This window comes from Ursus arctos, unplaced genomic scaffold, assembly GCF_023065955.2.
Source record: "Ursus arctos isolate Adak ecotype North America unplaced genomic scaffold, UrsArc2.0 scaffold_18, whole genome shotgun sequence".
NCBI lineage: Eukaryota > Metazoa > Chordata > Mammalia > Carnivora > Ursidae > Ursus > Ursus arctos.
In genome coordinates this window covers 30,460,524-30,482,765 of record NW_026622852.1, presented here as the reverse complement: position 1 = coordinate 30,482,765, position 22,242 = coordinate 30,460,524, and the positions used below count along the sequence as shown (strand labels likewise).

Genomic DNA, 22,242 nt, shown 5'->3' with positions numbered 1-22,242 from the left:
GTGCAAAATGATGATGGTCTGCTCTAGGACAGTGGCAGTGGAAATGGAAAGAAGATATCTGAAGGTCTAATTCCTTTTGTTCCCCTTACTTCAAGCTCAAAATACCTACCACTTTAATATTATCTGATACCCGTTATGTATTGTGTTGGGTACCAAGGATGAAAAAATGAGTAATACAAAGGAGATGTTCTCAAGGAATTTATATTCTAGAAGAGTCAGACATACATAGAGACAACCCTAAAATAGTGAGAAAGTGCAATGGTATTTAGATAAACAGACACAGATACAAACAATATTTTGTGGGTGTTCCAAGCTTGGGAAGGCATTTGACCCACCTTGGTGTGGTGTGCAGTTTATGAAGACAGCTTCCTCGAAAAGGTGATCTTATGAGACAAAGAAAATAGGAATATAAATTCTACAGAGAGAGACCAGCATAAAAAAGGCCCTCAAAGAAGAAAAGATAAAGCTTAACATAAAATCAGCAGGTTGGTCTTGCCACAGGATGAAGTAAAAGACAGAGTTACAAACACAGACATTACATAGATGGTTAGGAGGGGCCTTACTGTGGACCAGTTAAAGACTTTGGACTTTATCTGGCAGACAGTGGAGAGCTACTGAAGTGTTACATGCAAGGACATGACATAATGACCTGTGACACCTAATCTACTCCTAAAAGTCATAACTCTAAGTTCATCTTCTCAATTTCTTTTTCATCCTAGCCTATTTTATAAAACTGCATTGCTACTTTACTTCTGAAATTTATGAATGTTTTTACCTCTCGAGGAAAAGAATCTGTTTGAATTGTTTAGGAAGGGCATAGTCAGTTGACTAAAAAATATTTTGTAGGCTTATCAGAATTGACAGTGTTCTTTTAATTCTGAATTTTAACTTATCTGAATACATTTCCTTATCTTAAAGGAAGAGCAAAAACACCAGATAAAGTTTTACATTACAACATTATGGCAAGAATCCAATATTTTAAAAGCTCTCTGATTTTTACAAATGTTTAAAAGAGTTACTTACCCTATGTCCTTATTTATCACATAAAGACATTTTCATTTTCACATCAATCAAGATAAATGAATTATTCTAAGACTGCTCTTCCACTTAATATTTCTATTGTAATAAGAACTCCAACTTCTTTAATCGGATGATGAATAATGATAACTTTGTTATCATTAACAGACCAAATGTAAAGCAGAACTTTATAATTACAACATCCACTCTAAGGATTTTTATAAGCCATACCCTTTATACTATAATAGAGGATTTAAATGAAGTATGCCAGGGTATATAACAAAAAGAGGGGAGATTGTCATACATAATTCTTTATCTAAAAAATGAAGGGGTGGGAAATGTTTGGCATTTTAAGCAAACATAAAAGATTTCCCCTGGTAAAAAATAAGAAGTGTTTAAGTCATTTACGTCTCACTTGAAACCAAACTGCGTATGCATCTTAGTTCAAATGGGGTCTTAGAACAAAGAAATCTGTTCTATTCCATGGAAAATCCTGCTGTAAACTTACAACTCTGAACATCACTAATCAATTTGAGGCATAACTAACAATTAAGAAAGAAACCCTTTAATTTCTACAACGTCCATAATTCATTTATTCCAGCTTATATTAGAAATCACTACCTCAGTGAACGTCCATTGACTTTGAACTTTTGGAAATTGCTACAGCCATGACAAGGAAAAACACTGAGACAGATTATAGCCGCAGGAAAGAAGGATGAAGAACTCACCCTGTGCACAGAAGTCAAATTGCTTTTGTTTTATATGATGAAATCATCTAAGACATTTCCATCCACATACAAACAACTACAAGTGTAAAGGGCATGAAGAATACATGTATCACTTCCCACTGTTTTTCAAACTCCAGTTTTAAAATCTTATTATTGACTACAAACTCAAATAAAAATGAAGATATTTTTAGTTGAAGTTAATTACACAGATATAAGAATTTTCCCTTCTCTCCATATATCCGAACATTCTTTGTCTTTCTCTCCCTATTTCATTAAAGGCAATGATTCTACTAAGAATAAAAACACAACATGTAAGAAATTTCCACTAAACTTTAATATGTTAGGAAAAGTTTCATTATAAGTCTAAATTAATTCAAAGGCATTTCCTGAATTTTTCATGTTCTGACAGCTTAAAAATAGTGAAATTAATCTACTGATCACCTATATCAACCTATCTATCAAAATAAAATGATTTCTAAGTCATGGCTTAACTTAGCTGCAAAGGACGATTTTTAAGAAAATTAAAACCAACAGAAAACATATCTTCTGAATGATACACAAAACTATCCACATGCTTCACAAAACTGTTCACTACTTGTATATATACCTGTGATAAAATCTGATATTTCATCAAATTCAATATACGCTCTGAAGTCCCCAGCAGTTTTAAGATTGGATTCTTTTCTTTTGTGAATATTTGTTTAAAATGTAATAAGATTCTGTTCCTATTGCACTGGTGAACTGTATGTGCTGGATGGGGAGTAAGAAAGACAAAGATTCACTGATTCACTCTATATGACTTGATACACCTTTCTAAATACAAATCAAATTTGTAGGTTCATCACTTCTCTTGGTGGGAAGCAATATGCTAAAAATGAAACTAGACACACAAGTGAGACAGAAGGGAGTTTCTCAGATCAAGCAAGATTGGCAGAGAAGATTTGCTTTAGGAACTCTCAGAATCTGGACAAAAGAAGCAGCAAAATCATCACAGCTTCCCCCTAAACTTAATAAGCTTCTTTTACTCTCCAGAGAACATAAAACATCCTATTCTACTTGTTATTTCTATCTGTAAATGAAAAACTATTTTTGTATTTTGATCTCACTCATGGAAATGTGGCAACATTGCTCCTGAATCTCTGCTGATATTTCCAACCAATTTATTTAGAATCAGATTGAATTTTTAAAGGAAGAAGTATTTTAAGGCACTTAACTTCTATGCAAATCAAACACATTTTTTCTGTATAGGCTGTCACTACTATAATGAGTATCTAAAGCAAAAACAAAGAAAAACCAGAAAGCACAGGATAAAAACATGTAGAATGACAGAAAGGAGTCCATAACTAGGAGAACACAGATGGAGCACACTCAATTCCTACTCCACTATTAAGGTCTTATTTAAATTAGTTGCCTTGTTTTCATTATTCTTCTTTCCCATCCTCTCAATTATTTGTTAATGATATTTCTGGATTTAAGGCAGCCTAGTAGAAACTCTTATATTTGGTGAAACGCTCAGTCACGTACTTGGGGAGACAGTTCATTTTAACTGCTTAATGTTAGCAATGGATTCAAAGTCAAAGCATGATTTCACCGGTACACCATTTGGAATTTGAAATTCTATACATTGTTTTAGGTATAACTTAGGTATTTTATAAGAAATGACTGCCTCAATCAAATCAGCACTAGCTACAGAGATTTAATCTTGTAGTTTCTCCCAGTAGCAAGTGATTAGGTCTTCAGCTAATCTGATGTTCCATCAATTGAGAAATTTGAGAATCAAAAGAGTTGGAAAATGAATTTCATCATTTCTTCTCCTTCATCCACTGGCTCTGCCTCATTCGTTTTCATGTTCTCTCTACACGTGCTTCCTCAAATTTTATTATATATATTTTTTAAGATTTTTTTTTCTTTGACAGAGAGAGAGACAGCCAGCAAGAGAGGGAACACAAGCGGGGGGAGTGGGAGAGGAAGAAGCAGGCTTCCCGGCAGAGCAGGGAGCCCGATGCAGGGCTCGATCCCAGGACCCTGGGATCATGCCCTGAGCCAAGGGAGCCGCTTAACGACTGAGCCACCCAGGTGCCCCATATCTCTCTCTCTCTCTCTCTTTTTTTTTTTTTAAAGATTTTATTTATTTATTTGACAGAGATAGAGACAGCCAGCGAGAGAGGGAACACAAGTAGGGGGAGTGGGAGAGGAAGAAGCAGGCTCACAGCAGAGGAGCCTGATGTGGGGCTCGATCCCATAACGCCGGGATCACGCCCTGAGCCGAAGGCAGACGCTTAACCGCTGTGCCACCCAGGCGCCCCTATATCTCTCTCTCTTAACACCAGTAAGCTTCCTACAGAGAAATTTAATTGCCAGCAAACTGTTAAACTGCCTTCTTCTAATAATCACCCAGTTAATCTGATGATATATAAACCCAAGTTTGTTGAGCCCAAACAGTCCTACTGGCAGAAACTCAAATAATGCAATAATAAAATACAAATTAAAGCAAGTATTAGAATAGTATATTATAAGAAACTCTCAGAACTCAAAATTTTTATTTGCTAGGGAATTGCTGGTGATGGGCAATTCAAAACTAATTAGCAAGAGAGACTGATGTCAGCGACTCCAGAAATTCCAGCGTATCTTCAATTCTGTTACCTCCATCACAACTGTCACAATGTCTAGGTAATTAAGATGTCTAGGCGATTAGACATTGTTACAATGTCTAGGTGTTAAAGCAGGGTAACTGCTTAATCATATGGAAGCCGTTTCTTTATACATGCACATAAAGTTATCAGTTCACACTAAATGATATGAGCAGCATTTAGGCTCATCAATATGGTGGTGATAACTATATATGGACAAAATATTGTAAATGGTAACTACGAACTATCAGAAAGCATTCTTTCCAAATACTCTTCAACCAAGGGGCTGAGTGCTAACATCTCCTTCTCTCCAAAACAACACTTTAGGTACTGGTTATCCACAGAGTGTAGTGAGTATAGTACATCTGAAATTACAAAATTGTCTCTAAAAAGATATTTATTCATTCACATTTATGCAACATTTACATATGGTCCAGTATGTGCCAAGCACTATGTACCATGTGCTAGGTACTAAGGATACAATAAAAGCAAGATTACCAAGAAACTGTGGATGATAGCCTAAATGTTTCCTCTAATTGTTTAATTTCGACTTCCCTATAAATTACTGGCTCATTAGTGCTGAAAATATAATATTAAAAATAATCTGGTTTTGGAGATAGGGAATGGTATAGGAGCCTCCTACATAAATGAAAAGATGAAAACTGGGCTGGTATAACATCTCTGATTCTAATTTATATTTATACCCCACCTTTACCGTTAAGATTTAAAGCATCTCAAAACATATGTAAAAATATAACAAGATAGCATAAATTAAAAGAGAAACAAAACAGGAAATATGAGGGGAGCAATTATAAAATAAAGCCAGGACAGTTAAAAACTTTGGCTTCTGGTAGTTAAAAATATCAGATGTTAGCATTCCAGTAAATAACTCAAGTAGAGAAAACGTACCAGTTATGCCATCCAATACCCATTGGATTAAAAAAAGACCCAATTGTTTTCAAGGACTATTATGTATTAAACTAAGAATTTTTTTTTCAGGGTTCCTTATAAAGGCATTACCATAATGCAATTAACAATTATCAATGACATCCTTAAAAATACAATGACAAGTTTTGCCGGACTGTTTAAGAGTATCACTTCATAAAAGCTAATAGCATGACCCCCAATGCAGATACATATCTATATATAGATATATACAGATATAGATATAGATATTTAATGTTGTCAGTTAAATTCAGAAAACTGAGCTTGTGGGGGCGCCTGGGTGGCACAGCGGTTAAGCATCTGCCTTCGGCTCAGGGCGTGATCCCGGCGTTATGGGATCGAGCCCCACATCAGGCTCCTCCGCTAATGAGCCTGCTTCTTCCTCTCCCACTCCCCCTGCTTGTGTTCCCTCTCTCGCTGGCTGTCTCTATCTCTGTCAAATAAATAAATAAAATCTTAAAAAAAAAAAAGAAAAGAAAACTGAGCTTGTGGATCTGATGTCCCCTATGAAAGAAAATCATAATGCCAAAGAAAGAGGGTACTCCTGGACATAAAGGGGGCATACTCTGCAATCAAGGATGACATTCTCCTTAGGGAATATTATAACCTTTCTTTTTCAATACATAGATAAGTAGGGACTTGAAGCCTGGAAGTTCCACTCTATACAGCATAGCTTCAAAATTTTTATCCTACAAAACTTCTAGGGTATGCATTTCTAGGCACACTCAGGGTCCAAGAATTCAACATACTGAAACAGAAGGTGACCCACGGAAACTTACGTATCTGTAATAGCTATACAAGATGCTGAACTTTAACTGCATTACTATGATCAAGAATAAGACTTAGTACGTTACCACCAACAGTCATGGATCTGGTCAAAGAAGGCTGTAATAAAGTTTCTTCATCATTAAATTGTTTCTTAAGTTCTTCTACAGATTCCAGATGGAGTTGAAGAAATTCTGCTGTTGCTGCTGATGCTTCTTCTTTAACAGGATCTATCATTCTCTTCAGAAGTACTAGATCATCCTTTCGGACTTTCAAACAAAGTTTCTCCATTTCCCGGATATTGGAACGGAGTTGCTATGAAAGAAAAAAAAAATCATTAAAGCCACCATCTCTTAATATAAAATACCTTTATTTTCAGAGGTAATCTGTGATAATGGTCGTGAATGGAAATGATTTCAAGTATTCTCTACAACAGAAAGTATATATAACATTTTTCTATTTTTCATGTCTCTGGCCAAGTTGAGCTTCTTGAGAACTCATATCCTCATACTTTGAATTTATTCAGCATTTTTTCCTTCATTAAATGTGATTATTACAAAGGTAATAAAAGCTCTTTATAAGAAATCAAACACTGTAGAACATATCAAGAAAAACTTACTGATTTCCCCCTTCACCAATCCAACCACCTCTCTAAACTCAGTCCCTTCCACACATTTCCCACTGCTCATGCAAACATTAACATATATAAGACTTTCCTTCTTTTTTACAAAAAAAATGAACTACATTGTGTAAAATAATCTATAATTTGTTATTCCTCACCCCAATAATATAACAATACCATTATGGATAGCCTTCTTGGTTAGTGGGTATACCATATTCCATGGTACAGATATAAAATCATTTATTCAATGACCCCTGCGAGTGATCAACAGTCATTCATGTTGTTTCCAAAACAGAAGTCCTTGAATATATCCTAAATTACCATAATAGTATATATTATAGTATATACTATTACACTATATTTTGTAGAAATTATTCCCAGGGGCGCCTGGGTGGCACAGTCGTTAAGCGTCTGCCTTCGGCTCAGGGCGTGATCCCGGCGTTATGGGATCGAGTCCCACATCAGGCTCCTCCGCTATGAGCCTGCTTCTTCCTCTCCCACTCCCCCTGCTTGTGTTCCCTCTCTCACTGGCTGTCTGTCAAATAAACAAATAAAAAAATCTTAAAAAAAAAAATTATTCCCAAAATTGAGAGTACTCAAAGGATCATGTGCATTCTCATTTCAATAGCTATTATCAGTTTTTTCTAAATAACAATTCATACTACCAAGGAAGTATGAGTGCCCATTTCCCCCCACATACTGCCAGTACTACATGTTATCTCATTGTTGCTTTAATTTGCATTTCTGAGTGTAGTTGTCAGATTTGTATCAAATGATTTCTCCCTCTTTTTAGAATCGTCTACAGACATAATCATCAATTTTCCTCTAATATGCTGATATGGGCAGGTTTCATAATGTAGAGCTATCTTTACTTTCCTGAGATAAACTACTCCTGGTCACATATATAATTTTTTGGATTCAATTAGCTAATAATTTATTTGTACTTTCAACACATGTCTGTCTACATGTGTGTGTGCCTGCGTGTGCATACATGAATGGTGTGTTTGTCTATATTATCTTTACTAGATTTTTTTTAAAGATTTTATTTATTTATTTGACAGAGAGAGACAGCCAGCGAGAGAGGGAACACAAGCAGAGGGAGTGGGAGAGGAAGAAGCAGGCTCCCAGCAGAGGAGCCTGATGCGGGGCTCGATCCCAGGACTCCGGGATCACGCCCTGAGCCAAAGGCAGACGCTTAACGACTGAGCCACCCAGGTGCCCCTATATTATCTTTACTAGATTTAAACTCATTTTAACAGGTTTAAGGTTGTGCTAACTTTATAGAACGAACTGGGGAGCTTTCCATCTTTTCCAATGGTCTATACTTCAAAGAACAAAACAACCAACTATTCTTTGATAATGAAATAGAACTAACTTGCAAGAATGATCTGAGTATGATGTTTCTGTAAAATGATAGAGCTCTATAATATTTATCATATAATTTAGAATATATTCTGGGGTGCCTGGGTGGCTCAGCTGGTTAAGCGTCTGCCTTCAGCCCAGGACGGAGTCCTGCATTGGGCTCCCTCTTCAGCAGGGAGTCTGCTACTCCCTCTCCCTCCCTCCCTTCCCCAGCTTGTATTCTCTCTTGCTTGCTCACTCTGTCTCTCAAATAAATAAAATCTTTAAAAAAAGAATATATTTTAATATTTCTCATATAGTATTGTAAATTCTTCTCCCCTATCGCACTTTCACAGGTACTAATGCAAATTCTGTATAAAGGACAGAATGTATTAATTTCTTTTATTTCTAAAGTACCTACTCTGGGTGAGGTATTATACCCTATGTTATTACATTCCACATTATTACATTATAGAAAAATCAGAACAAAGAAAACTTGTTTAGGATTTACTTAATTTTACCTAGCAGCAAAGCTCAATTAAAACCCAGGTATCTTTTTGTTAAGTTTTAATTTTAATTCCAGCATAGTTAACATACAGTATTAGTTTTGGGTGTACAATACAGCGATTCAACAATTCCACACAATACCCAGTGCTCATCACAACAAGTGCACTCCTTAATCCTCATCACCAATTTCACCCATTCTCCCACCTCCCTCCTCTCTGGTAATTACTGGTTTGTTCTCTAGAGTTAATAGTCTGTTTCTTGGTTTCTCTTTTTTCCTTTGCTTGTTTTGTTTCTTAAATTCCACATATGAGTGAGATCATATGATATTTGTCTTTCTCTGACTTATTTCACCTAGCATTATACTTTCTAGCTCCATCCATGTTGTTGCAAATGGCAAGACTTCATTCTTTTTTTTTATGGCTGAATAATATTCCTGTGTGTGTATGTGTGTGTGAGAGAGAGAGACAGACAGACAGACATCTTCTTTATCCAGTCATCCATCCATAGGCACCTGGCCTGCTTACATAATTTGGCTATTGTAAATAATACTGCTATAAACATAGGGGTGCATGTATATCTTTGAATTAGGGCTTTTGTATTTTTGGGGTAAATAATCAGTAATGCAATTACTGGATTGTAGGGTAGTTCCATTTTTAACTTTCTGAGGAACTTCCTTACTGTTTTCCACAGTGCCTGCATCAATCTGCATTCCTACCAACAGTGCATGAGGATTCCTTTTTCTCCATAAACTCACCAACACTTATTTCTTGTGTTTTGATTTTAGCCATTCTGACAAGTGTGAGATGATATCTCATTGTAGTTTGGATTTGCATTTCCCTGATGATGAGTGATGTTGAGTATCCTTTCATGTGTCTGTTGGCCATCTGGATGTCTTCTTTGAAGAAATGTCTGTTCATGTCTTCTGCCTATTTTTTAATTGGATTAGTTGTTTTGGGGGTGTTGAGTTGTATCAGTTCTTTATTATTTTGGATACTAACCCTTTATTGGATATGTCATTTGCAAATATCTTCTTGCATTTAGTAGGTTGCCTTTTAGTTCTGTTGATTGTTACCTTTACTGTGCAGAAGCTTTTTACTTTGATGTAGTCCCAATAGTTTATTTTTTTTTATTTCCCTTACCTCAGGAAACATATCTAGAAAAATGCTGCTATGGCCAATGTCAGAAAAATTACTGCCTGTGCCCTCTTCTAGGATTTTTATGAAAACCCAGGTATTCTTAAATGTCCAACAATCTTCCCATTAAATCTTCATATATATATGTATATATATGTATATATATATATACGTGTGTGTATATATATATATATATATATACGTGTATATATATATATACACGTATATATATATAAAATTATGGTTATAATTTAGCTATATATATATATTTTTTCCCTTAATATAATCAAGTAAAATTTATTTACTTTATTCTAGTAAAATTAAGAAAAATTCTGGAATGTATCTTGCAAGATGTTCTGAGTGAATAAAAAAGTTGTACTTCTATCCTGCCATGACTCTATACTTCCTTTAACCATCTGTCACTATTATGTGAACTAAAAAACCTAAGGATAACTATACTGTAAATTAAAAAATATGTGATATGCAAGCATTAATATGGAAAAATCATAGAACACACAGGTCTATGTTATCATCTAGTCCAACCTTACAATTTTACGAGTGGGAAACTGGACTCCAGATGAACACAGTGGTAGAATTAAGTCTAGTGTCCAGTTTTCAAGTGCTGGAACAGTATTATTTCTAACACACCACCAACTCTTGGCTGTACAATTCCTTTCTGAACTATAGTTGTAAAGCTTGGTTACATAGTTGTCACATAGTCCACAAAAATACTTTAGGTAGTATTATCTTGGAGAAGCATTAAAGTTTCTGCAGTTAATGAGCATTTGCCTATGACATGTTCTTCCTATTTTATAGAATTTGTACATATGTTTATGTCCCCAGGCAAATTACAGTGTCCAGGGTGGACAGAAAAATGTTAAGAGAAAGAAAGAAAATACCCACTGAACTATAAAATCTGATACTATAGTAACAAAAACACCAATAATGGCTAAATTGGTCCACTGTACTATGTATTTACCTTCTTCATCTTGTTTTACCTTCACAACTTACCTTTGAAACAAATATTACTATTATTCATATTTTACAGAAGAGAAAATTAAAGCAAGACATTTTTTTTTTAAAAAGCCTAGGATTACACTTCTAGTAAAAAGTACAGCCAGGAATTAAATCCAGGCTACAGAGCATATGTTCTCAACAATTTTTCTACATAGCTATACTATCCAACAGAAATATAATGCAAACCACAAATGCAAGGCATATATAGTTTTAAATTTTCTAATAGTCACATTAAAAAGTAAAAAGAAACAGGTGAAGTTAATTTTAATGTTTTATACATTACACATCCAAAATACTATCATTTAAACATGTAATCAACATAAAAATTATTAATTAAATATTTTACATTCACGGCACATCTCAATTCAAACTAGTCACGTTTTTTTTTCAAGTGGGGCTTGAACTCATGACTCTGAGATCAAGACCTGAGCTGAGATCAAGAGTCAGACATTTAATTGACTAAGCCACCCAGGTGCCCCCAAACTAGCCACATTTTAAGTGCTCAACAATTACATGTGGCTAGGAGCTACTATACTGGACAGAACAACTATAGAGTCTCTCCAAAATCAAATACAAGGAACATATGTGAAAACTATAAAGTAGGTGTTTCTGCCTCTGGGTGTAGCAAGGTAGATAATTCAAACTAACCCTCCCACCAATGACTAATTAAAAAGCTGACAATAAAACAAATCTCAAAGAAACAAAATTCAAAGGAATCAAAAAGCAAACAAGATAGTAAGAAATTTGTAGGCCAAGAATTATACAAAGGTGAAAATCCAGAGAGGTGAGTCCTGAACTGAAGGCCACATCTGCTTGGAGGTCTTTGCTTACCAGAATGTTTGACAGCCTCATAAATTTCTAGGTAAAATACTCAATGCTGCGGCCTGCTATGTATAACCACTATAGTGCTTTGAGCTGGGATCTGAAAGAGCTATACCTTGAGAGCCCAGGTGATCCTAAAATAAATCAGCCCTCACATGAACCACAGTTTGGCTTCCAGTGTTTTGGGTAGTGCATAAAAACTTTAATCCCTGAAACTATATAAAGATCATTGTGGAAAATTGGCACCCCAGGGGCTTAGTGGGAGTAAATGAAATCCTCTCTAGAGGAAGATAACATTATCTCTATCCTCAAATTAATTTCTATAAGTTTTCAAATATAATGCCCACCAGAGATAATCAAGCAGAGAGCATACAGAAGATGAAGAACAGCGGAAACAACAGACAACAGAAACATCCAAAGGGACATTTGATATGCACAATAGCTAATGTACTCTAAAAAACTATGGTTATTTTGTCCAAAGATATAAAAACCAAGCTTGGAAATTCAGCAAACACTAGAAACTATAAAAAGCAAAATACAGGTTTTTAAAAAGAATGAATATTCTATCATCTAAAAATAGAGCATACAGGGGGCACCTGGGTGGCTCAGTCAGGTAAGTGTCTGACTCTTGGTTTCGGCTCAGGTCATGATCTTATGGGTTGACTGAGCCTTGTGCTGGACTCCACGCTCAGTGGGGAGTCGGCTTGAAGATTCTCTCCCTCTGCCCCTCCCCCACTCATGTTCTTTCTCTCTCTTTCTAAGATAAATAAATCTCAAAAAAAATAAAAATAAAGTATACAAAAGAAAAAATTTAATTAGAGTTTAGCTGTGGGGCACCTGTGTGGCTCAATCTGTTAAGCATCTGCTTTTAGCTCAGGTCATTATACCAGGGTCCTGGGATCAACCCCACATTGGGCTCTCTGCTCAGTGGGGAGCCTGCTTTTCCTTCTCCCTGCTGCTCCCCCTGCTGTGCATAAGCACACGCTCTCCCTGTGTCAAATAAATATTTAGCTGCATATTAGACCAACTCAAGACTTAGTAAACTGAAAACTAGATATGAAGAAACTACGTAAAAAGGAAACAGTTAAAAAATATAAGAGAGGTAAAAGACACAGGATATAATTAGAAAAGAATATAATATACATATATGTAGAATCCTAGAAGAAAAGGACATAAAATAAATTTAAATAGATAATGACTGAGGAAAGACAACAATCCAGATTCAAGAAGGTTGACAACTCTCAAGAAGAGTAAATAAAAAGAAAAACATACAGCCAAAAAGGGAAAAAAGAAAAGAGAGATGGCAGGACCTCCCAGAAGGAGCTCAAAAGGAGCTAGAGGCAATACAATTTCTTGCAAAATAGTCCTACCACCTCAGAGGCACTCCTGCCAATGTTGCACATGCCACACAGTTACCCTTCAAACCAGATGTGTGTTTACTCTGTGTTATGTAACTTCTGGTTCCTTCATCCAACATGCCTAGTCCAACTTTTTTCTCCAATAAATCACATTCTGGGATCCAACATATAAGTCCTACAATACATGTACTATAATTGTTCTAAAGGATCTTATTTTGTGTACTATATGTATCAGAATAACAAACACTGCCATATAATGTAAAAAGAAAAATTCATATGTAAACAGTGCAACCAACTATAAAAAGTGCATACCAACAAAAACACCAACAAACCTTGAACAATGACCAAAAAAAGCAGGGCCACACCCAGAAGACCATAATAAAGACCAGAAAAAGAAACAGTAAGACTATAATAAGACTTCTCAAAGTGACAATAAAAGCTAGAAGAGAGCAAAATGACACATTCAAAGTACAGAGAAAAAAATTGCTGTCATCCTAAATTTTTATACCCAGCAAAAATATCTTTCAGTAGGTAAAATGAAGATAAACAAAAACTGAGGGAATTTGTCTCCAGCAAATACACAGTAAATATGAAAGTGTCCTTCAGAAAGAATAATTAATTCCAGATATAAAGCTGGAGATGCAGAAAGAGATGAAGAACATTAATAAAACAATTAAAAAAAAAGGAGAGAGAGAGAGAGAGAGAGTAAAAGTATGGATAAATCTACATGACCAGTAACTATACTAAAACAATAATAGTAATATCTTTTAAATATATGTGTAAGATTAAAATATATAAAAATGGCATTAAAAATAACATTTAATTTGGGGACACATTTACGAGTAAAATATTCCAAGGGTCCTGTATAATCTATATTGTTTATGGATGTGTTTTGTAATTTCTTAAAGAGTGTATAATTCCAAAACTGAGAACAGTTGGATCAATTAAAAAAAAAAGCAACAAGGAAGTGAAAACGGATACGATAAAGAATAAAGAATATGTGGAAGAAGTAGAAAGCATGTAACACAGTGTAATATCTAAACCTAAATATATCGACAATTACATTACACATAAATGGAATAAATATTCCAGTTAAAAGGTAAACATTTTTAGACTGCAAAAAATATGAAATGCAAGAAATACACCTAAAACATAAAGACAGTTCAAAGTAAAAGGATAAAATAATAAGCCATGTACAGTTGACCCTTGAACAACATGGTTTTGAATCTATAGATTCAATAAATTAGAATAAATTTGAAAAAAGTTCTTTGGTGGAACTTGACAAGCTGATTCTAAAACATATATGGAACTGCATATATAGGGCTGTTACTAGCATTGAAGAAGATTAATAAAACTTCCTCTATTAGATATTGACTGATTATAAAGCCACAGTAATTAAGACAGTGTGGTATTAGTGCAAAAATAGACACACCAATGAGACAGACAGCCAAGAAACAATCCAAACATATATGCAATGAATTTACAACAACGGTGGCACTGCAGGGAAGCATGATCCTTCCAAAACACAGTGCTTGGTCATTTGGGTAACCACATGAGAAAAAAAATAAAACTGGACACACCACTTCACACCATACACAATAATCAACCAGATGGATTATATACCTAAATGTGAAAGGCAAAACAAGAGAATATCTTTATGACATTAGGGTAGGAAATATCTCTTAAATGTAGCACAAAAAGCGCCAAGAAAAAACGGATAATCTTGAGTATATTAAATTAAATGAACTTCTCGTCATCAAGGGATACAACAAAGACAGTGAAAAGGTTAACCACTGAGTGGAAGAAGATAACTGTAACACACACACTGATAAAGGGGTCACAGACAATAAGAACTCTTAGAGATAAGAAAAAGACAAAAATCTGTAGGAATGTGAGCAAAAACCCTAAATGGGCACTTCTCATAGTTACTGGGGCGCCTGGGTGGCTCAGGCAGTTGAGTGTCTGACTCTTGATTTTGCCTCATGATCTCAGGGTCATGAGTCCCTGCCAGTTCCCAATCAACAGGGAGTCTGTTTCTCTCTCTTTCTCTCCCCACCCCTTTCTCTGCCCCTCCCCCTGCTCGTACATATGCTCTCTCTCAAATAAATAAATAAATCTTAAAAAAAAAAAAAGCCAAAGAGTTACTCAATCTCACTAACAGTCAGGTAAATGTAAATTAAACCATAATTAGCTACCCACCAGAACACCTAAAATTAAAGTTTGACTTGACTAAATATTGCTGAGGATATGGAGACCACAGGAACTCACATTCATTGCTGGAAGGAATGTAAAATTAGTACTATTTTGGAAAATAGTTTGTCATTATACTATAGTTGAAAATAAGGATGCCTAAAGAATCAGCAATTCCTGTCCTAGGAATACATTTAACAGAAATGTATGCACATGTATACCAGTAAAAATATATGAGAATGTTAATATCATCTGAAATAGAAACTGAAAACAAAACAAAAAGACTAAAAATAACCCAAATGACCATCAATACATCATAGTATATGTTTACCATACAGTATGGTAAACTCATACAATGAACTATATACAGTAATGAAAATGAATGAATGCTGCTATAGGCAACAACATAGATAAATCTCAAGCCAGACACAAAGGATATATTCTGTTTATTTCAATTTACATAATGTTCAAAAACAGATTAATCTATAGCTCAATGACACATTTTGGTGGTAAAACTATACAGAAATACTAAGAAGCAATTACCATATAATTCAAGATAGTATTTACTTTTGGTGGGAGAAAGGTGGTTGTTATAGGGAAGAGGCAATAAAGGGTTTCTAGGATGCTGGCAATTTTCTATTTCTTGATCTGAGTAGTAGTTACATGAGTGTTCCCAGTATAATAATTTGTTCGGGTGTATATTTATGTTGTATGCATTTATAGCACATATGTTATATTTCACAGTAAAAAGTTTTAATAACATTTTTAGAAAAGAATATTATATTAACCTGTATGGTCAATTAAGCTAAGGATAGAAACAAGTGTGAAAGCATTTGGGTAGGGGTAAAAAGGAGTATCAATCTCATTGTGGAAGTATATTACCTACCATCCTGTTGGATAAAAGATATTAATTCATTCGACTAAACTGTGAAGTTTGTAGGGACAGAGACTAAGCCTAATTTCTTTACCATTGTGTCCTCAAGGCTATATTTGATCCCTGATACATGATTTGATTCAATAAACATGATAAATGAATGACTGCTTTCTTAATATTTTTCACAAAGTGGCAAAACAGTAGTCCAACAACAACAGAGATCTCCAACTCTCAAGAATGCAACCCAATTTGTTCCCTAGGAATGCATAAGTCACTAAGCATATGAAACATTTCATCTTTCATTAGCTGGAAGAAATAATGAAAGAAACCACCTTTTTTGGAATTCCGACATACAAGCATAAAATAGTGAAGTGGAAATGAAACTCATGAGAAAAAGCAGCCATGCGATCTTGGAGTTCTTAATAGTTAAAAAAGGAATAATGGAAACACTAATACTTTAGGGAAGTGAATCAAATTTTTCTGGAGAAAATAGCTGTGTGATGCCACAGAAATTATGTGACAGGAAGATCTTTTTTGAAAAAGATAGGTTCTAAGAGGTGAAATTCTTATTCTATAAACAAAAAAATTAACCTGATAAGAAAAGAAAGTGGCATCTGAAGAATCCAATATGGTTGTATATGGTGTGCTATAAATTCAGAATTTTAAGAGATTTGTTAAAAAAAAAAAAACAAAGCAAAGAAAAGAAAGGCATGTGAACAAGGACGAATACAAAAGAGTGGTGTGAAACAAGGAGACCCATGTAAGCAAAGTAGGAGCCCAGAATGAGCGGAGGCTGAAGAAAATGTTAAGAACAATAAAAAGGATTTAAAAAATACATGTAGAGCAAGAACAAGAAAGGAGGATTAGGTCTACTGCTTGGGGCAGATGGTATAATGTTAACAGATGATGCAGAGAAAGAACTACCAAACTCCTATATTGCTCTTAATTCTCTATTAAAGGAGAAATATTCAAAATTCAAAGGATTCAAAGGGGCATAAGAAACATGCTCAAAGGAAACTTGAAATATCTTACTACAATAATCTAGACAGGCTTCATGAAGGAAGTGGATTTGAGCCGTCCCTAAAGAATATTAGCAAAACAGAAGAAATAAGCCAAATTGGGGAAAGACAGAGGTGGAGTATAAGGGTAGAAGTTTTCTAAATAATATATTTTATCAATTTTAGGACACAATATCTTTCCCACATTCTAACATCTTTGAAATTGGAATGTATCTTAAAATAGAACTAAAAAAAAAAAAAAAAAAGCAACGGGCCAATCTTAACTGGCAGCACTTTTCTTCTTTAGAGGTACACAAAACAATGGTGTGTCCACCTTAGATTTAATTTCCTCCCTGAGGTTCTATAGTACCTATGCCAATCAGAGTAGAGGTCAGAAACACTAAATCCTGATTAATCAGCTCATAAATATGTTGAGGCAAAATTTAAATTCAACTGAAGCTCAGAATAATCTAAAATAATTCATCTTCTAATAGCATTCATTTTTGGAATCTATTCTATCTTCTCTTCCATTCCTTACCTGGCCTTGACTCTCTCTAATCTTTTCTTCTGTTCTCCTAACTTCTGTTTACTATCCTCACATCTCCCTTTTCTCTCCTCATCCCCTCTCTTTTCTACTGTTTCTCCTTTTAAATTCTCCTAAAAAATTAAAAATTAAAAAAATTAAAAATACATAGCTCAACTGTTCTACATTTCTTGTGATAAAATTATGAAAGTCATGTTTTACTCCTACAAGTTCCAAGGCTAATTTTTTAATTTTCACTGCCTATAGAACTGGGATAGACTCTGTAGAGTGGTATTTTTTTTAAAGATTTTATTTATTTGAGAGAGAGAGTGCATGTGTGGATGAGTGCACAGAGGGGCAGAGGAAGAATCCAAAAAATTTAAAAGTGCATCAGTGAGTTGTAAGATAACTTGAGAGAATCTCAAGCAGACTGCACTGAGCACTGATCACAGGCCCAACTCCAGGCTGGATCTCACGATCCTGAGATCATGACCTGTGTCAAAATCAAGAGTTCAGACGGTTAACTGAGCCACCCAGGCGCCCCAGGAGCAGAATCTTTCTAAATGTCTGAAATCTACTATCACAGAATCTTTAAGGTGAGTCCCAGAAATCTGTGTTCTCAACAAATTCTGTATCACCACTGTTACGGAGACTAGGCTGATCAAGTTTCTTCTATAAAAACTAAGTTAATATTCTTCAGTAAATTATTACAGTAGTAACAATTTCCAACTTTTCCACTTACTTTCAAAATCTGATCACCAAATCTATCTTAATGCTAACGTTTTCTTATCCCAGAGATGAAAACTGTTAAACTTATTCCACTTGCAGTTTCAAAACATAATAATAGATAGACTTCTGCTTCTGCAGAGTTTACAGAACAGAGTACTGAAGTACTGGAGAGGAGAGAGCTGCACAGAAAGAGAACCCTTCAGATATGCAGAGGGACAGCCTGCAAGTATTTAGCAGAGAACTGACCAAAACATGCATGTGAGAAAACTACCTGAGGCTGGAAGAAAAAAAATCATCCCCAAAGCTTAGAGGGAACAATGCTTAGTACTCACTCAAATCTTTAAGCAGTGTCTGTTCCCACCAGCTAAAAACTTAATTCCCAGGGCACTAGCTAGAGCACTCAGAAAGATTGTACTGCAATACTGGGGATTGCTCCAATCAAGCCTAATAAATCATAAAAGTAAGACCTGAAAGAATCAAACTGTTTCCAAGTATCTTAACTATATTCCTGAATGAAGCTCAAGAAGATTTACAGGAACATGAAAATAACTAGCACTCCATACCTACCTGCCTACCTACCTACCTACCTACATACATAATCTAGCACCCAGCCAGGCAAAGGTCTCCCAATAAAAGATCACCAGACATACAAAGGAATAGCAAACTATGAAGAATAATCACTTGATTGAAACTAACCCAGAATTGACATACATATGTTTAAAAAGTTAAGTAGAGACATGGAAGATATAAAGAGACCCAAATCAGGGTACCTGGCTGGCTCAGTTGGTAGAGCATGCAACTCTTGCTCTCAGGGTCCTGAGTTCAAGCCCCGTGTTCAGTGTAAAGTCTATTAATAAAAAGACAGAGTAAGGCGCCTGAATCAAAGTTCTAGAATTGAAAACTACCATGTGTGAGATGAAAAATGCTTTGAATATATTAACAGCAGATTGGATGCTGCTGCTGCTAAGACTAGTAAATATGAAGGCTTAGAAATAAAACTATCCAAAATTAAACACAAAGAGAAGGAAGACTCCAAAAAAATTAAAAGTGCATCAGTGAGTTGTAAGATAACTTCAAGCAGTCCAACATATGTGTAATTGGAGTCTCTGAAGACGAGGAGAGATGGGAAGGGACAGAAAAATATTCAAAGAAATAATGGCCAAAATTTTTCAAATGTGATGCAAACTATAAACCTAGAGATCTGAAATGTTCTCCAAATTGAAAGCACAAGAAATGTGGAAAAAAATGCCACCAAGGTTCATCATAATCAAAGAACTCAAAGCCAGTGCAACAGGGAAAATTGTAAAAGCAGCCAGAGAATAAAGACATATTACACACTGAGAGTAGAGATAAGAATGAAACAGATTTCTCATTGGAAAAAAATGCAAGTGGAAAAAAGTTGAAAACATCTATACAGTACCGGAAGAAAAAAGTCAATGTAGAATTCTATATATAGCAAAATTCCTTTTAAAAACAAAGGCCAAATAAAGGCTTTTCAGATACACAAAAGATGAAAGAATTCATCACCAGCATAACTGTGCTCCAAAAAATGTTAAAAGAAATCTTTCAGTCAAAAGGAAAATTATACCAGATGGAATATGGGTCTACACAAAGGCATTAAGCACACCAGAAATGAAAATGACACAATATGTAAGATTTTTCCCCTTAATATCTATATCACTTGAAAAAGATAACTGAGAGTTTAAACATTATGAAGTATATAACATATGTATAAGTAAAACATACAACAACAGTAGCATGAAGACTGAGAGGGGAGAAACAGAAGTATATTTTCTTAAACATATGTGAAACAGTGTATAACTTAAAGATAAACTGTAGTAAGATGTGTACTATAAACCCTAAAGTGTCCACTAAAATAACAAAACAAAAAGTTACAGCTAGCAAGACAAGGAGATACAATAGAATAAAAAATAATTCAAAATAAAATAGAAGCATCATTAATCAAAATTAAAATCACAATGAGATACCACTACAGACCTACAGAATGGGTAAAATTAATAAGACTAACCACCTCGGGGCACCTGGGTGGCTCAGTTGGTTAGGCATCTGCCTTTGGCTCAGGTCATGATCTCAGGGTCCTGGCATTGAGCCCTGAGTTGGGCTCCTCACAAAGCGTGAAGTCTGTTTCTCCCTCTGCATCTCCCCACCATTTGTGCTCTCTCACTCACTCTCTTTCAAATAAATAAATAAAATCTTAAAAAAAAAAAAAAAAAGACTATCCATATCAAGTGTTAACAAGGATATGAATAACTGGTGGGAATATAAAATGATACAACCATTTCAGAAAATAGCTTGGCAGTTTCTAAAATAATTAAGAAATAACAAGTATATGATCCTGCCATTCCATTCATAAGTATTTACCCAAGAGAAATGAAATCCTTTGTCCATACAACGTCCTTTACTCAAATGTTCACAGCAGCTTTATTTTTAATAACCCCAAGCTGGAAACAACCCATATGTCCATCACAGATGAATAGATGAACAAGCTGTGGTATATTAATACAATAGAATACCTACTCAGCAATGAAAAGGAATGAAATACTGATACACATTGTAACATGGATGAACCCCAAAATATTTATGCAGAGTGGAAGAAGCCAGACAAAAGAAGTGTTTATTTCATGATTCTATTTATATAGAACTCTAGGAAATCCAAACTACTGTACAGTGGTTGCTTGGGCACTCGGTATGTTTGTGTATATGTGTGTGCGCATGCGTACATGGAGAGTAGAGAGTGGGAAGAGGTGCATAGGTATGTGGGCGGGAGAAGCCAGAAGAGAGTTACAATGGGGTATGAAGGAACTTTTTGGGGTGAAGGATATATAATTATCTTGACTGTAGTGATGGTCTCATGGTATACACTTGTCAAAAGTTATCAAATTGTGTACTTTATTGTATGTCAATTACACCTCAAGAAAGTTGTTTGGAAAAAAAAGCAGAAAGAAAAATGCAAAACAGTATCATTTATTATTTGTAAATAGTTAAATGCACAGAAATGATAAATACTTAGTGCCTGACTGGCTCAGTCAGTAGAGTGTGTAACTCTTGATCCCAGGGTTGTGAGTTCAGGCCCCACCTTGGGAACAGAGTTTACTTAAAAAACAACAACAATAATAAAAAATTTTTTTTTAAGAAATGATAAATACTTAAATCAGGAGAAAGGATTTTCTTCAGATGAAGACAGGAACAAGGTAAATGGAATCAAGAAAAGGTACACAGGGAGTTCAGTGGTATCTGTAAAGTTTTCTTAAAAAAAAAGGGAAGGAATGCCTGGGTGGCTCAGTCAGTTAAGCATCAGACTCTTGATTTCAGGTCAGGTTGTGATCTCAGGGTTGTGAGACAGAGCCCCACATCAGGCTCCATGCAGAGCACAGAGTCTGCTTAAGACTCTCTCCCTCTCCCTCTCCCTCTGCCCCTCCCTCCTCTAAAAAAATAATTATTATAATAAAATTTTTTTAAAAAGGAATAAATTGTGACAAAATGTCAATATTTAACAAAGCTGGGTAATGAGAACGTAAGTATTACATTATTTTTACTATTTTCTGTATTTTGTATGTTTGAAGTGTGTGTAATTTGTCAAAAAGTTACTTCATCAGTTAGGCTGATGGTGGCTTAACGACTGAGCCACCCAGGCGCCCCTGTTTCTGCTCTTTTAATAATCAGGTCAGAAAGGCTGATATGCCAAGTTTTGAAAACTTAATAGCAATATCCACAAGTTAGATAAATGGGTCTACAGTCAATGAAGTAAGTTTAAAAACAAGAAAGTATACAAACTCAGTAATTAGCAAGCTTGTAGTATGCAAGTAGTAAACTGTGAACTATGGCCAAACTTTCAGTAAAATGAAGGTGACATATTTCTCTCTTTAGTTCTATAACTAAATTTAATAACTAGGTCTGGCTTTTCCCCCTTCTTTCAGGAATATCCTGAAGTTTCTGTCTAAAGATTAAAAGATACGTTTAAACATATACTTATCTGTACTGATAATTGTAGAAAGTAATTATTCTGAGTTAATTGAAATTCT

General features: G+C 35.0%; 1 protein-coding gene across 13 annotated transcripts in view; it reads right to left on the bottom strand.

Moving 5' to 3' along the window:
• STX17 (syntaxin 17) overlaps window positions 1-22,242 on the bottom strand; it is a 67,629-nt gene that overhangs the window by 26,661 nt on the left and 18,726 nt on the right. For 7 of the 13 annotated variants that reach the window (XR_008959939.1, XR_007190971.2, XR_007190972.2 and 4 more), the window contains exons 4-5: window positions 6,175-6,400; window positions 336-383 (exon numbers count right to left, since the gene is read on the bottom strand). Coding sequence is in view for 7 of the 13 variants with exons in the window: in XM_044386786.3 (XP_044242721.2) it covers window positions 336-383; window positions 6,175-6,400 (274 nt within the window). In the remaining 6 variants the exon portion in view is untranslated. Of the gene's footprint in view, window positions 1-335; window positions 384-6,174; window positions 6,401-18,969; window positions 19,047-22,242 lie in introns of all 13 variants that reach the window. The other 6 variants (XR_007190974.2, XR_008959940.1, XM_048223373.2 and 3 more) reach the window with 2 other exon arrangements.